The 16984-nt window shown below is 44.9% G+C and overlaps 1 protein-coding gene across 1 annotated transcript in view; it reads left to right on the forward strand.

Moving 5' to 3' along the window:
* The window catches only part of OBSCN (obscurin, cytoskeletal calmodulin and titin-interacting RhoGEF), a gene marked incomplete at its 3' end in the record, with an annotated part of 185620 nt that overhangs the window by 46027 nt on the left and 122609 nt on the right, over positions 1–16984 (forward strand). The window contains exons 16-31 of the mRNA XM_029964680.1: positions 923–1189; positions 1948–2217; positions 2480–2743; positions 3935–4201; positions 4551–4663; positions 5623–5776; positions 7060–7221; positions 7704–7808; positions 8478–8744; positions 9381–9650; positions 10453–10719; positions 12180–12446; positions 13518–13784; positions 14643–14912; positions 15604–15870; positions 16679–16945. Of these exons, the coding sequence (XP_029820540.1) occupies positions 923–1189; positions 1948–2217; positions 2480–2743; positions 3935–4201; positions 4551–4663; positions 5623–5776; positions 7060–7221; positions 7704–7808; positions 8478–8744; positions 9381–9650; positions 10453–10719; positions 12180–12446; positions 13518–13784; positions 14643–14912; positions 15604–15870; positions 16679–16945 (3744 nt within the window). The remainder of the gene's footprint in view (positions 1–922; positions 1190–1947; positions 2218–2479; positions 2744–3934; positions 4202–4550; positions 4664–5622; positions 5777–7059; positions 7222–7703; positions 7809–8477; positions 8745–9380; positions 9651–10452; positions 10720–12179; positions 12447–13517; positions 13785–14642; positions 14913–15603; positions 15871–16678; positions 16946–16984) is intronic.

The following is a 16984-nucleotide window of genomic DNA, read 5'->3' on the forward strand; positions in this document are numbered from 1 at the left end:
CTTCAAAATACCCACTTTTTGTCCTTTGCTGGCCTGTTGGGGACAAGGAAGCTTTTCTTGATGTCTACTCCCCTTCTCTTTCTGTCTCCTCTTAACCCTGGGACGTGACAGAGACTCAGCTCTTCCCCTCTGTGCTCACAGGAAAAGCTGGTGAGGCTGTAGAGGGATGTTGTGTGAGGAAAAAATTGGTGATTTAGTCACAGAGGGAAACAGGACCTGAACTGAATCCTCCTCAATTCATGGGATGGAGCACCTGGGATGTTGTTCTCTACTCAAGGCTGTAAATTGGCAAGCAGGATGAAGTAGAGCTGGTCCACAGATGGAGATGAGAGGAGTGATGTTCCAGAGCACAGTCCTGCTCCTCTCTCTTCAGACACTTCCCCTTGGAGATGTCTGGAGCTGAGATGCACTCCCTCAACTCCCTGAGGAGTCATTGCAGAGGGGAGGTTGCTGATAGGTCATGATGCTTCCAACCTCTTGAAATGTCTCTTTGGGATGAGAGAAATCACACCCTGGATTTCTCCAACACCACTGGCTGTGTCTGCAGTGACAGAAGAGACAAAGGTGGCTGGGGCTTATGTATCCATACAGATTTTAGCATTTAGTCAGGAAAAGCAGGGTCTGCTGTAAAAACACCACATGGTCTCATTAGGTAACAGAAAGAAAAGAAGGCAATAGTCAACCATGTTTGAAGACATTGCTCTTACTTTACAGAACAATGGTGATATGAAAATACCACGTCAGAGGAATCTCACTGAATTCCCACTTTTCCTGATTTGTTTCTGTCTTTGATCCCCAAGTATTTTCTAGGGCAAGTTCGTCCGTTTGATTGTTTGTTTCCAAAGTTGTCCAGAACCAGTCACTTCAAACAAAGTTTCATATATTTTCCTTTCTCAACACTCTCCCTTTTTCTGGGCCCCAGAAATCCCGGTGAAGTTCGCCAAGAAGCTGGAAGCTGTCAAGGCTGAGATTGGGGGCAGTGTCTCCCTGAGCTGTGAGCTGAGCCACCCTCGGGGGAAGGTGACCTGGCGCAGGAACGGAGTCGAGATCAAGCCCGGCAAACGTTTCCAGGTTCACGAGGAGGGGGTCAAACGGACCCTGACGATAACAGAGATCCGGGCTGAGGATGAGGGGGAGTATTCCTGTGAATCCAGAGACGACAAGAGCAGCGTTGCCATCACCCCCAAAGGTACGTGTCTAGTGGTGACAGTGTTGGAGGGATCCTTGGGTTCTACCCTCAGCCATTACAGCTCTGCAAAGCTGAGTTTGTTCGTGTGTCTGTGTTGTTTCATGTGCTGAGAGCAAAATACAAACCTCCTTTTTCCTCTCAGTGTCACTGGAACCTCTGTTTGTGGAAAACATAATGATTTTGAGACCTGTGGAGCTCGGGTCTCTTAATACTGACCTTGACGTTGCATTTGAGGCTGGAATTCAGTATCCCAAATCTAAGATGGGTTTCCCCCCCCCTCTTTGTTTGCCTCTGGCTTCTGGCCTCTTTATGTACAAAACTTACTCAGACATGAGAAACATCCAGTGATGACCCATTGTTGTGAGCACTCACAGTGAGTAATGAAGGTGACCAGTGGCAGAACCTGAGGGGATGGCCTGGAGCTGGTCAGGGCAGAGTTAGGTTGGATATTAGGAAAAGGTTCTTCCCCCAGAGGGTGGTTGGGCACTGAACAGGCTCCCCAGGGCAGTGGGCACAGCACCAAGGCTGACAGAACTCAAGGAGCTTCTGGATGATCTTCTGGGGCACGAGATGTGACTCTTGGGGTCGGTCCTGTGCAAGACCAGGAGTTGGACTGGGTACTCCTTGTGGGTTCCTTCCAAACCAGCATATTCTGTGAAATAGTAATGATTCCAATAAAATCAAAGGTTTTGGCTCTTTGAAGGTGCTCATGCCACACCTGAAAGACATGCTCTAAGTGTTTTATTCCTATCCATCAGCTCCCAGAGTGGTGAAATTCGTCACCAGCCTCAACAGCGTGGTGTCTGAGGAAGGAAAAGAGGCCGTGTTCAAGTGCACCGTCTCTCCCAGCGACGCCGTGGTCACTTGGCTCAGGAACGGCGTCAAGATTGAAGCCAGCAAGAAGTATGTGATCTCCCAGAAGGACACCAACCACAGCCTCACCATCACTGACCTGACACTGGAAGATGCAGCTGAAATCTGCGCCAGTGCTGAGGGTGTGGAGAGCACAGCCAACCTCAGAGTCCGAGGTGAGAGGTGGTAATACCCCTTTTTACAGGCTGCCCTGCCCACGGGGTTGGAACTAGATGATCCTTCCCAACCCAAACCATTCTATGATGATGATTATTTTATAATAATGTGTAGTAGGGAAATTCTGCCTTTGCATCGTTGAATAGGGATGCTCAGAACACTTTGGGATTGGAGATATATGAGCCACCGTCCTAATTTTCCTCTGAAAACCTGTTTTCTGGATTATCTACTTTCTTACTAAAATTTCTTCTCCTTTGGCAGAGGCCTCGATCTCGTTCAAGAAGAAACTGGAGCCCAAAACAGTTGAAGAGAGGGAGACAGTGACCTTGGAGGTGGAGCTGACCAAACCTGCAGAGGTGAAGTGGATGAGGAACGGCATCGTGCTGAAGCCCAGTGACAAGATAGAGATCAAAGCTGAGGGAACAAAGCACACCTTGGTGGTGAAGGACATCTCCTTTGCAGACAGGGGCTTCTACTGCTGTGAGAGCCCTGATGACAAGACCCAAGCCAAGATCAACGTGGAAAGTAAGTTCAGTGATCTCCAGTTCTATAAATACCCTGGACAGGGTTTGGAGGTGGATTCTGGTCTCTGCCATTATCATAGAGATGCAGGAACACAACCATGTGCTTGACCACCAGCCAAATGACCAAGTGGAGGTGAAAGAAAGGGCAGCAAACAGGGAATGTCTGGCTGACTGCTCCGGCCTGCATCTCATCCCACCAGCTTTCAGTCATTCTGTTGACCATCAAGCTTCTTACCCATTCTTCTCTTTCCTCTGAAATTTCCCACTCTAGTGGCCTCTATGTTTTCCCTTTGTATGTTTTCTTTTAGCAAAACGTTCCCTCTTCAGCCATTCATTGTCTAAATTTTCCTCTGCAAGTGACCTCTTTCAGAATGTCTCTTTATGTTCAGTCAGGGTCAGAAAAACAAATTATTGGATTATCTCTGCTAAACATGCATTAGGAAGGTTGAAATATTCCCAGGAGACCCTTTGAGAATTGAAGGTTCTTGTGAATAATTCATGGCTTTTTAGAGGGTTGGGTTGGGGGTTTAGTTTTTTTTTTTTAATTGGTGTTTTTGGTGGTTTGGTTTTGTTTGTTTGTTTGTTGTTTTTTTGTTTGGTTGGTTGTTTTGTTTTGTTTTTAATTGGTAACTTAATTACTTCTAGTGGTGAAACAAGTTTAAATACTAAATCCATTTTACTGGCTGATAGGACATGGATGTCTTGTCATAAGAACAGGTAAACCACGGGTGCTTTGCCCCCCCCAAGCTGTGAGGTGTCAGCACACTTTGCACCATGTCACAAATTTTTTTTTCCTTTTACTAAAGGCTTTTCTCTCCCCCTGCTACTTTCCATTGTTTTATCCTAGTTGGAGAACTGCACAATATTGTAGTGCATTAATTTTATTGGTTGTTTTTTTTTTTTTTACTAAACCTGGTGGACCTTGATAGGAAAGGGACCAGATTGCCCTTTTTCTGTGATATTTGGTTGACCTGCTTGTCAACCAGCTGAAAACATCCATTTTAAAAATAGCAGCCATGTGTGGTCGTGGACAGGTTTTATTTCCTGTAAAAGTGGTTGTTTAATTGACAGATACCAATTAATTGGCAAGCACCTGCATGGGGAATGGGGAAATAACCCATTTTGGAAATCCTTGGGATATTTCACAGCTAGTCAGTTCTGAGATCTCCAATTTTTCCACGGTGTTTTCCAGTGAGGCAGATCAAGCTGGTGAAAGGCCTTCAGCCCCTGGAAGTTGCTGAGAAAGGCACTGTCACCTTCGAGGTGGAGGTGTCACACGAGGACGTGGAAGGGACCTGGCAGAGGGACGGAGTTCGGCTCAAACCCGCACCCAACGTCAGCTTTGGCGTCCTGGGCAAGAAACACTCACTGACTCTTTCCTCGGTGGCCCTTGAGGATGCAGGGGTCATCTCCTTCAAGGCAGAAGGCATCAATTCATCAGGGAGACTCACTGTGACAGGTACACTGACCCAAAAGGCTCAGACTCTGCTTGGTGTGGACATAGTTGTTCTTCTCCTGACCTGGAGAGCAAACTCGAAGAGGTCAACCAGCCGTCCTTGTAACTGCAAGGGGTGTTAAGCACTGGACCACCATCCTTATATCATCAGCATTATTGTAGCATCACTGTCCACAGAATAACACGTGATAAAGTGCCCAAAACGTGATGATTCTGTTTGTCACGGGTTTTATTAACCATGGAAGCCAGGCCTTGCCTACCCATTAGTGCTCGTGTCAGACGTCCTCCTGTAAATCTCATTCCCCACTCATTGGACTTTCTCTTTGTTGTTTTTTTATTTTTTTTTTCTCAGAGTTGCCTGTGAGAATCAGCAAACCTCTGGTGGATGTCAGTGTGACTCAGAAACTCAAGGCCACATTTGAGTGTGAGCTGTCCAGGCCCAACGTGAATGTGAAGTGGTTCAAGGTACGGTGTTAATGGATAGTGATATTTTAATTCCCTACTTCTCTAGAAGGGAATGAGAGCCTTTATTTTGACTTCCAGGGGATGTGAATCTGAGCCTTGGCAATACAGCTCTTGGCATTGCCCTCTTGTCCTTACGTTGATTTACTCTCCCACTTTATCACTGTTTTTTATTTACTGGCTGTGTTTTTTGGGTTTTAAAGTTAAACTTCTTTATTCCTGTACAAAATGTGAGTGCTACTGTTATAACAATGTAGTTTTGTGCTTTTCTTCATGCCTAGCAGTTCTCACTCAGCATTTATAAGGTCTTTTGGAACTGTGATTGAAGGGAAGCCTCAATTTCCTTTGTCAGAGAAAGTCCAGTTCCCTTTCCCTTGACATTTTGTGGATCAGCTCTTGCATTTCATGTACCTTCCTTGGGCTCAGCTGATACTTTCCTTAATTTGGGATAACAGCAATTCTTCAAGATAATCATAGAATCACAGAACAGTTTGGGTTGGAAGGGATCCTTAAAGGTCACCTGGTTTCAACCCCCCTGCAATGAACAGGGACATGTTCAGCCAGATCAGGTTGCTCAGAGCCCTGTTCAACCTGACCTTGACGAATGGGACATCCACCACCTCTCTGGTGCCTCACCACCCTCATTGTAAAAAACTTCTTTCTTATATCTAGTCTAGACCTACCCTCTTTTAGTTTAAGATCATTTGTGTCTGAAGGGGCTTACTGCCAAACCCTGTGCAGTGTTTTAAGCCTTCAAATAGGTGTCTGAGACCATCAAAAAGTTGTGTGAGTTCTTCAGCCACTCCAACTTGTTGAAAGCTTTTCGCCATGCTGATGTTTCACCGCATGTTCCATTAAGTCCAACGAGGCAGGTGAACAAAGCACAGCTCTGAATGTCTGTTTTGCTCACTGCAGATGTACGAGAGTTGATGGTGATCTGGTTTGGCCTTTTCCCCTTCTAGGATGGGAAGGAGATCCGTCAAAGTCAAAACGTGGGGTTTGTTTCCCAGGGAAATAAGAGAAGCCTCATTATTCACAAGTGTGAATATGAAGACCAGGGAACCTACAGCTGCCAAGCAGCTGAAGACAAGACATCAGCTACTCTAAAGGTTCATGGTATGTTTGGCTGAAGTAGGAAATTACATTTACTGCAGTATTTTTGGCCACACAGTGAGAAATTCTTTGTGGACAGTTTATGTATTTCACAATTGCCCATTTTGGTTAAGTTTCTCTTCCTAGTGAGAAAGTGCTGGCAGAGCTCTTCTGTGCTTGCTCTATCATTCCAGTAAAAAAATGTTTAGTTTTCCAATTATCTTTAGTTATTTCTATTCTCTGGAATTTCAGTGGTGTTTCTGGATTGACACATTAACAAATCCTGGACAGCCTGGCACAAAGCAGGGATTCAATGGCTGGTGCTGATGTGGTTTGGTTTAATTTCTACCATTGTCATGGGGGGACTTTGCCTGAACAGGGACTGGACAAACTTTGGGTATGAGCTAAAGAGATGCCCTAATTTTTAGGTTGTAAATGCTAAAGAGATGTATATTTTTTCTGCCTGCACCTCTCCTTTATGCACCAAGTAGCTGCTCAAGCACCAGGAGTATTTGGTCACCAGGCTCTGAAACACCAGAGATAAGCTGGTGCTGAGGGCAAGTTACTCACCAGACAGGTTTACTGTGCCCTGGCAGAGGTTATTTCCCAGAGGGACATCTGAAAAACAGACCTTGCTGAAAGATAGAGCATCCTTCTTATTGCTTACTAGCTGCTGTCCTCATGTGGCCGTTTGGGTTTAGCAATATCTTCTCAAACGTGTGCCCTGTTTCCTTGCTCTGTTGAGCTCCCCCTTTTCTCCCTGATTTTGTGGTTGGGAAGGGTTGTTGTTTGCATTTCTCTGCTCCTGAGGCTGATCCAAGGGGTATCAAGGCCTTCCCTTTCAAAAGGAAAGGGCTGCAATAGCACAGAAGCACGGATCAGTTCTGATAAAATGAGTGTCGAGCTGCAAAGTTAAAGAGGATTATACTGAGTTCAGAACACTCTGCAGAAAAGGCTTTTCCTAGGTAGAACAGGAGGGCATGAAGAGGAGCACATGAAGGCTTGTGTTTAGTTTTTCCTTGGCAGATTTTCTTGCATTAGTATGTTTAATGTCTTTTAAAACCTGCATGAAGTTCCAGCACTCACAAAATCCTTTTGCAGTGAGCTCCAATGTAGCTGGTGATTCTACCTGCTGGTTCAAACATAGAATATATTCACTGTCTTGAGGTGAGAACTCCCCAGGAAGGGAGGCTGGGCTAGAACAAAACACAATCCCATTTTTTAACATGCAGTTATGCAGAAGGTAAACACCCCACCCTCAGGTATGGAGAAACCCCAAATAAATATTTCTCTCTTTGGTTTCACAGCCCGAGATATCAAGATTGTAAAGCCACTGGAAGATGTGGAAGTGAATGAATATGAGAGTGCATCCTTTGTCTGTGAGATTTCACATGATGAGGTCGAAACCCAGTGGTACAAAAATGACAACAAGCTGAAGACTTCAGACAACATCAAAATGCGACAGGATGGTAGGAGGGAAAAGAGGGATCTCCTCCTCGAGTGGGGGTGTGTTGGGATGGGAGACTAGAAAAAAGGGTGTGACCTCCAAAATCAGGTTAATAAGGTTCAACAGAGGGTCCTGCTTTGGTTTTGGGCTGCAGCTGTGCTGGGATAGTGTTATGGTTGGGAATTTAAACAAGGCAGGTTTGGTGTCATCCCAAATGACAACAGTGGGTAAGAATTCATATCATCGGACAGTGGGTGGGATTCTTCTGCTTCAAGCACTTTCTCAATGATGTGAGGGTCATGTTAAGTCAGCCTTTGGAGGAGTTGAGCTTGGGTTATCCTCTGGTACAGGGACACGGGGGAATGGTTGGCCCTGCAGCCGTGAGAGCAGGTGGTGCTGGGCTCAGACCAGATGGGGGATGCTCAGCCCGGCAGACCTCCTTGGAGGGTGAAGCTGTTTGCTCCAGGGAAGCTGAGCAGTGTCTGGTTGTGTGTCTGTATTCAGGGAAGACCTACTCGCTGACCTACGCCCGTGTCCACGTGGAGGATGCGGCAGAGATCAAATTTGTGGCAGAAAAGGCAGAATCTCGCGCTCAGCTGACCGTGAAAGGTAATCGCGATTTTCGTGCCAGTGCTGCTCGTGCTCTCCCACGTTACAAACCAACCAACCTGCCCGTGAAGAAAACCAAACAACACCTGCAGCTCCCAGGGAAGGAAAAACTCCTGCCTACCTTACTGCCCATCAGATATCAGCCTGGGAATTTTACTTTGGCTAAATAAGAGTTAATTTTCTCAGAAGGCTGGTTTTGTACCTTTTAGACATTAAAAGTTGTGCGAGAAATTCAAGGGACAAAAAGCTGTTGCTTTTCTCCTACATTTTCACTTTCTTGTGTATGTTATAATAGAAAACATGATTTTTTGTGTGTGTTTAACTAAAACAATGTGGGAAGAGAGGGAGAGAGAAGGAAGACATTTGAATTAACCCACTGATCAGGAGCTCAGTAAATAGGAGATCAGTCCCTGGCTTTGCCACAGCACTGCTGTGTAGTGTCGAGGAAATTACCTTTATCTCTGCAGTTCAGCCACTCAAGTGGTAAAATAGGGAGAAAAAGCTTCCCTTTAATCACCTCTTTACTTGCTGTGTGTTAGTTGAGTGCTGAACATACTGGGCATCCCTGTCAAATAACTGCCCACAAAAGAAATATTCCTAATGAGTTTTTAATTGGAAACTGTGCCGATAACTCCATTTTTTTTTGTTTTTTAACCTTTTTTTTTTTAGAGCTGCCTGTAAAAATAGTGAAACCTCTGAGAGACAAGATCGCCCTTGAGAAGCACCGGGGGTTCCTGGAGTGCCAAGTGTCTCGTGCCAACGCCAAGGTCCGGTGGTTCAAACGGGACGTGGAAATTCGCCCCAGCGACAAATACGAGATTGTGAGCGAAGGCGTCTACAGGAAACTCATCATCAACGACGCCGACTACGAGGATGAGGACACCTACACCTGTGATGCCTTTGATGACAAGAGCAGTGCTAACTTCTTTGTTGAAGGTAGAGAACCCTCTCTTCGCCCCTGGAAGGAGGATTGGCCGATCGCCTTTGTGTTCGGAAACACGATACCACGGAAAAAAAAGTGTTTTTAATTCAATATTGATTTATTATTAAGTCCATTGGTATTGAACCCTTTTAGGATTATCAGCGCAGGAACATCCTGAAAAAAATTAATATATGGTACATTCTCCTAAGGAAAGTGATGAAATTCCTGTTCCAGAGAAGCTTGTCAAGCGTATTGCAGGAAGCTGTTTTTTCAGAAAAACGATGCAGTTCCTTATATTGACATCTGCATTTCAATGAACCTTTTTTTTTTTTTACATTTTGTAGTGCCACAAGTTTGATACCAGGATAGAAAGGTGGCTTTAGAAACAGGGCTGGGAATCAGGAGGTATGGATTCTTGAGGCAGTGGTTGCAATCTCACTGTCTGGCCTGTGACCAGATAGATATAGTTGTTTTTATGTAACTATATCTATATATATATATAACTGGTTTTATATATATAAAAGGATATTTTAAGGCCTTTTGAGATAATAAGTTCAGTGTTGAAGAGGAGGAAAGACGGCGTCAGTGTTCAGGTTGATAATGGAAAAGTTTTCATGACTCCTAAATCTCTGCTCTCTCGTTCCATGCAGAGCAAGCCATTAATATCGTGAAGGAGTTGTGTGATGAGGACGTGACTGAGCCTGAAGAAGCCAATTTTGAATGTGAGACATCCATTCCATCCGTGAAACCCGCCAAGTGGTTTCTACGTGGAGAAGCTTTACAGCCTGGCAGAAACTTCATCATGCAGCAGGAAGGCACCATCCACAGGCTGACAATAGTGAAAACAAGTGCTGATATGACAGGAACCATCCAGTTCTCCATTGGCAAATCAAAATCCACAGCAAACCTGCTTGTCAGAGGTATTATGACATGTCCTGGCTTGAATTAGAGCAAAGATCTTCCCTCTCACAGCTCCTGGAAAGCAATTTGTCATACGTGCTGTCTAATGTGCAGTATCCACTGGGTTCTTGGAAGTGTGTGTGTACCTGGAAGATCTGCTTAGTTCCCAATTGTAATTCGCTGAGAGCAATGTTGGATGCCCTAAATGAGCCAGCAATGTCTTAGGAAGGGATCTGATTAAATGACTTTGATGTCCTTGGTATTCAAACCTGATATTAAAATCCATCATGCTAAAACTGGTTTGGGATTTATTTTTGTCCTCTTGACTTTACCAAAGAGGACAAAACAGATGAAATTTGCCAGGAGAGTTTATTTTGTCCCATTTCTGAACTAGACAAGTTTGATAGCTCATTTACTTAATTCATGTTGTCACTGACTTGATCCAGGACAAAGCTTCAAGGCTTTTTATCCTCCACTGTCACCATGGCAAATATGTCCAATCACATCCTGAAGTCCTTGTTTTGTCTTTAATTTGCTCTTACTTGAGTAAAAACTTCAATTAGAGAGCAATTCTGTGGGCACTGAACCAGAAGTGGACCATGAATTTGGTGGTTAATGTGTGATATTGTCTTATAGAATGAAATTTGTAGGATCTATAGATCACTGTGATGATGTAGCTTCAAAGCACATCAGCTCTATGAGACACTTGAGCGGTTTGCAAAACACTTGTGAACATCATACATGAGATTAATCAGCATGAAATACAGATTAAAAACCTCCTTTTTCTCCAGACTGATCCTTTGTTCTTTCCCAACCCTGCAGATTACCACATACAGATCACCAGGAAGCTGGAGGACAAGACCGTCCTGGAGAAACACTCGGCCGTCCTGTCCTGTGACTTCAGGCCCTCTCCAAAGATTGTGAAGTGGTTCAAGGACCACGTGCTCATCGAGCCCTCTGAGAAGTACAAGATCAAGCGGGAGCAATACTCAGCAGAGCTCAAGATCTTGAAGGTGAAGCCTGAAGATGCCGGAATGTACAAGTGCCGGGCCGGGAACGCAGAGACCAGAGCCACGCTCACCGTCGAAGGTACGAGAGGTTTCCAGCAGCAGGGCTTGCCTGTTGCATGTCTTCAGGGTTCACTGTTTCACTCTGGGTTCCTCTTCTTGAGGAGAGGTGGATTCCCACATTTATCTTATAATTCTATATAAATGCAATGTCTTCGGTGAACTGACATTCCATGATACTGAAATCCAGCCCTTACCATGAAGTAGGTGATGCACGTGGAAAAGCGCCAGCTGGGTAAGGTAGAAATTAGTGTTTGTCAAGGCACATTATTTTCTATTTCATCAGAGGAATTAGACCTCTGGTGCTCCTGACAAAAAAATGTTCTTTATGTTAAACTGCTACAGGCCGTTAATTCTGGTGGTCTTGGCTGTGGTTTTCATTTCCTGACCACTGTGTCAGCTTTTATATTTGCTATACGTTTTTATATCTGCAACAGATACATTTTATAGCTGCTATTTTATATCTGCATATATTTGTTATTCATAATGACGTTCTCCTCCCTCATCTGGGTGTAGAACTGTGTTTAGCCAGTTCTTCCCCTCTGGTGAAACTAAGAAAAACTGTTCACTACTTTTGGCAAGACTTGTTGATGAGCCACAGAATCATTTCTAAAAGCCCAGGGAGCACCTCTTGTTTGCAGTTTGGCCTTGCAGAGGTTCTTCACTGAATGTGTTGTCAAACACTGAAATGGGCTTCCCAGGGCAGTGGTGGAGTCACTGTCCCTGGAGGCATTTAAAAGATGTGACACCTGGGGACACGGTTTAGTGGTGGCCTTGGCAGTGCTGAATTAACAGTTGGACTCGATGATCTTGCAGGTCTTTTCCAACCCTGATGATTTTATGGTTCTATTCCATCTGAACAACAGAATTATTTAATACTCCAAACCCCTTCTCTGAGTTGTCTAATCCTTGAGAAACAGCATTCCCTGAGCGGAGGAACTGCAAAGAGAAACCTCTGACCAAGGACTGGGAAAGAAAAGAACCAAACTCGTTGCTTCTTAAACCTGAGCAAGCTGCTTAATCTCTTTGTACTTTTCCTTTGTGGCCAAAATCATTGCCTTCATCATGTCCTGTGTCAAAGTTTCACTGGAAGAGAGTCAAGGACAATTTGATCATAACATGTTTGTATGTGTGCAGTGACTAGAACTCAGGGGCTGGAGCTCTGTGGGATACTTAGACATCTCCGTGACATCATTTTAGAAAGAATGACTTATTTTTAAATTAAAAAGGGAAAGGAAAAAAAAAACCAAACCTGATTTATGTATAAAAAGAGAACTGAAGGTTCTAGACAATATAGTCTTTTTAATGGATTTTTTTTTTTTTGTTGGAGCAAATGCAGAACCAAGCAGATGAAATGAGGTGATCCACAGTGTGAAGGAGACCAGACTAAATCATCTGATAAACCCTAAACAGTATGAAATTGTCAGTGGTAACAGCTGATTTATGATAATGGTGGTGATGGTGCCCCTTGGTCTCCCGCAGCCCGGAACGTGGAAGTCCTCAAACACCTGCAGGACGTGGAAATCGAGGAAGACAGCTCTGCCGTGTTCTCCTGCGAGCTGTCCCACGACGACGAGGACGTGGAGTGGTTCCTCAACGGCACCCTCCTCTACACCAACAACTTCAACGACATCAAGAACGTCGGCAAGGTCTACACGCTGACCATGAAGCAGGTGAAGCCTGAGGACGCTGGCACGGTGACAATGAAGTCAGACAAGGTGTCAGAGAGCGTGAGGCTGAAGGTCATAGGTGGGTCATGATCACATTCCTCCCGAGTGCAAATAAGAGATGCCAGTGAGATATTATTTGCCATATCCACGCAGCAATCCTGCTTAAAAGCTTCGTCCCTCCAGGGCTGAGTGAAAGGCATGGAGGGGTTTTCTTCCGGTGTGAATTTCTCTCGTGGTTGGTGATTTTTCTAAGGAAAATTGTTTTGATGTCCTGCCAAAATTTTCCATAGATCTTTATCATCCTTTATCATATCTTCTGTACTTGTAGGTCTCTTCAATACTATATAGTTGATAAATTGTTGTTTCCAAAGATTTATGGCTGCAGGGACCTGAGGTTTGGTGTACCCCCAAGGGTAGGGCATGCTGAGTTGGGGGAGGTTTAGGCTTGGATATCAGGAAGAAGTTTTTCACCCAGAGGGTGGCTGAGCACTGGAACAGGCTCCCCAGGGCAGTGGTCACAGCCCCAAGCCTGTCTGAGTTCAAGAAGCATTTGGACAATGGCCTTAGGCACATGGTGGGATTGTTGGAGTGTCCTGTGCAGGGCCAGGAGTTGGACTCAATGATCCTTGTGGGTCCCTTCCATCTCAGGATATTCTCTGATTCTCTGCCTTTTAACACATCATTTCTGGAACTGAACTGAATCAGCAAAGAGAAGAGACTTTGCTGCTGTCCTTCATATGTCCTAAAGTTCAGTCACACAGCTGAGTTTCTGTGGTTTAACATGTTCTTTTGCAGCCTCATCAAGTTTGACACTAAGATGAGTGGTGGGGTTGGGATACCATCAACAGGGACCTGGCCAAGCTCGAGAATAGGCCCATATGAACCTCTGGAGGTTCAACAAGGCCACGTGCAAAATGCTGCACCTGAGCCAGAGCAGCCTCTGTGTGAATCCAGGCTGTGGAATGAAGGGATTGAGAGCAGCCCTGCTCAGAAGGACTCGGGGGTGCTGGTGGATGACACTGCCTTAGGTTCTGCTTTGGTGTCAGCAGCATTGCCATTACTTAATCTGTCTTTCAATATTTGACGACGACTGAAAGTGTTTCAACTTAGATATCCTGGTTGTTCTCTGTTTTTCCTGTTTAACCTTCAGAGAAACCTGCTGTCTTCATGAAAGCCTTGGATGACGTTTTTGGTGAGGAGCGAGGTGTGATTAAACTGGAATGCGAAGTCTCCAAAGAGAAGGTCAAACCTGTTTGGAAAAAGGATGGTGTGAAGATCCCTTCTAGTAACAAGTACGAGGAGATACAGTCTGGGAAGACCCTGTGCCTCCTTATCCATGACCTTGAAAAGACAGATGCAGGTTTATACACCTGTGACATTGGCACTGATGTTGCCAAGTCAAAGGTCAGCGTTCAGGGTAAGTATTGTAGACAATGGCCAGTCAAGGGGGGCTGGAAATATGGGTGGGACTGGTAATTTGGTCTCACATCTTCTCCTGCCTAATCCTCACATAACATTGCAATGTTTGAACAATCCCTGCTACTCGTTGATTTAAGCATATCTGATGTTTCTGTGAAAATCAAGTGTCAAGAATATAGTGACAATGTTTCCTTCTTGAACATCCATAAGGTGCAGAAATCTTCCCAGAAGAGGGAATGATTTCTCAGAAAAAAATCCCAACTAACAACAAAAAAATCAACAAACTCCCCCCCAAGCAGCCTGTGTTTCTTATTTTAATTCAAAGTCCATTGCGGGAACATAAAAGTGGGACAACATGGTCTACTGAAGAACCCAGCAGTTCATCCTGCCCTCTTGTGTTCGTGGCCTCCAAACTCACAATGATAATAAGAAAAATTTCGAGTTTGTCTGATTTGAACACAAGGAGTAACAAGTTAAAAAATCCAAACGTTTCACTTCTCATATGAGCGTGGAGAAGAAGCTCACACATCATCCCAGAGGCTTCTTTTCTGACATCTTTTCTTCTTTGCACCGCATTGAATCTTGATTCTTCCCCACTGAGTGAGCTGTTCTTCATTCAGTCCTTTCATAGCAGAGCCACGAGATTCACATTTCCCTTTTTCTGTAACTTTGTGCTGATTCTGGGTGGATAACAGCCGAGAAATCCTTCCCACGTCACAGACACCTGTAAGGAATGCAGTGTTGTCCTGCCAATCCAGCAGCTAAACCACTCTTATTAAGAGTTAAAAACATCACTACTCAAAACTATCAAAACCCCTTTTTTCCCTTGTGTCTTGACCTGCTTCTCATCCTCCAGAACTGAACATTGGCATCACCAAACGGCTGAAGAACACCGAAATCCAGCTGGGAGAGGACTGCACCTTTGAGTGCATTTTGTCCCACGAGAGCATCGATGACTTCAGCTGGACGCTGAACGGGAGAAAAGTGGAGAGTGGGGGGAGGTTTAAAGCCTCCAACGCGGGTCGGAAATACACCCTCAGCATCCAAAGGGTGACTCCCGACGATGCCGGGGAGGTCGTGTTCACTGCCCGAGGTCTGACCTCCAAGGCTTCTCTGGCTGTGAAAGGTAACGAGGTCAGAAGGGTACTGGGGGTTGATTTCCTGGGTGTATTTTCATAGGGTTTGTCAGCAAGCACTTGTTGTGATCCAGGTAAATAATAACCTTCCCCGCGAGCCTTGAAGAAAGGAGATTTTTCCTTAAAAGCAAGAGGAAGGCTGAAACTTTTAATAGATATTTGAGAACTGGCTATGCTGGGTAGTGTGTACAGGTAATTACAAGCCAGACTATCTTCCAGAGAGATAATCACCCAAGGGTCCCTGGGTGGTCAATGGAGAGAAGAAATAGGTGGTTTTCAGACATAGTTCATAACCTGCAATTAGTCCTTTTTCATAGAATCAGAGAATCCCAGAATGGTTTGGGTTGGAAGGGACGTTAAAGATCATCCAGTTCCACCCCCACGCCATGGGCAGGGACACCTTCCACTAGCCCAGGTTGCTCCAAGCCCTGTCCAACCTGGCCTTAGACACTTCCAGGGATGGGGCAGCCACAGCTTCTCTGGGCAACCTGTGCCAGGGAGGGGCTTTGAGCAACCTGACCTAGTGTAAGGTGTCCCTGCAGGGGTGGAACAAGATGATCTTTAAGGTCCCTTCCAACCTAAACCATTCTGTGATCCCATAATTTGAATTGCAAAAACCTCAACCGTATAGTGATAATGATTTTCACTCAAATGTCCTTTTTTTTAATTTTTCCTCTCCAGAGAAACCAACTGAGGTTACAAAACAGCTGGAGGATAAAACATCACAAGCAGGGCAGGACATCAACCTGAGCTGTGAACTGTCCAAACCTGATGTGAACATCAGGTGGTACAAGGATGGCAAAGCAATCCGAAAAAGCCAGAAATACGACTTGCAGCAAGAGGGAACACGGGCCATCCTGATCATCCATGACTCCACGGTCAAGGACAGTGGGGAATACACCTGTGAGACAGAGAGCTCCAAAACAACAGCCAGGATCACAGTGCAAGGTCAGTCGAAGAGTGAAGAGGGGCTGGCAGGGACAGAGGTTGGGGTAAATATCTACAACCCGCTGGAAGTGTTCTTCTCTTCTGTCTCCCCAAACAGGATCAATTTTCTGTTTTCAAAAAACACTATTGGTTAAAAGCTTAAAAAAAAAATTAGGTATGAAAAAAACACCTTTGTAGGTACTGAAGAATCTTGTGTGCTGTGTAATGACCCGAAGAGAAAAAGCAATTTTAATTAGTCTGTTGTGAACAAGGGACATGAAAACTGTGCATGTTCTGTAACATGAGACCTCACTAGTGCCTGGACAATGGCATTAAGCTTTGCTGGAGATATTTTACCTGATCTGTCCTGTGACAGGATGTTGACCTGGTGATCTTCTTGGATCCATTCCATCTGATAGGATGAGAGGAAATGGCCTCAAGTTGCACTGGAGGAGGCTTAGATTAGATACTAGGAAAAATTTCTTCGTGGAAAGGAGGGTATTAGCATTAAAACAGGAGGTCAGGCATTAAAACAGGAGAATTGTGGAGTCACAATCCCTGGAGGAATTTAAAAGATGTGTAGATGTGACACCTGGGGATGTGGGTTAGTGGTGGACTTGGTAGAGTTAAGTTAATGGTTGGACTTGATGACCTTAAGAGTCTATTTAAAACTAAATGTTTCTATGATTCTTTATTCTGTAATTCTCCAAATGGGGGCAGTTGGGAATCCAAGACCACCCTGCATGCTTAGGACTAGTTTGGGTAACAAACCAGTCTCTGTCTCTCATTTTTTTTTTATTTTTTTTCTGATTTGTTTTTTTCTTTCCAGAAAAACCTAATTATTTTGTCAAGGAGCTTTCAGACCTGAAGGTCGACGAGAGTGGGACCGCAGTTTTCACATGCCAGAGCGAGAGAGCTGCATCCTCCGTGGTCTGGAGGAAAGGCATCGCCGAGCTCAGGGCCGGCAGGAAATACGAGATCACACAGAAGGGACAAGACCTCCAGCTGACCATAAAGAACCTGGAGAAAAGCGACAGTGACACTTACAGCTGTGACATTGGTGACGCCCAGTCCAGAGCCAAGCTGGTCGTGCAAGGTACGAATGGGAGGGATGGGACTGTACATCCCATTTCTC

Source organism: Manacus vitellinus, unplaced genomic scaffold, assembly GCF_001715985.3.
Source record: "Manacus vitellinus isolate BGI_N305 unplaced genomic scaffold, ASM171598v3 scaffold_78_pilon, whole genome shotgun sequence".
Taxonomy (NCBI): domain Eukaryota; kingdom Metazoa; phylum Chordata; class Aves; order Passeriformes; family Pipridae; genus Manacus; species Manacus vitellinus.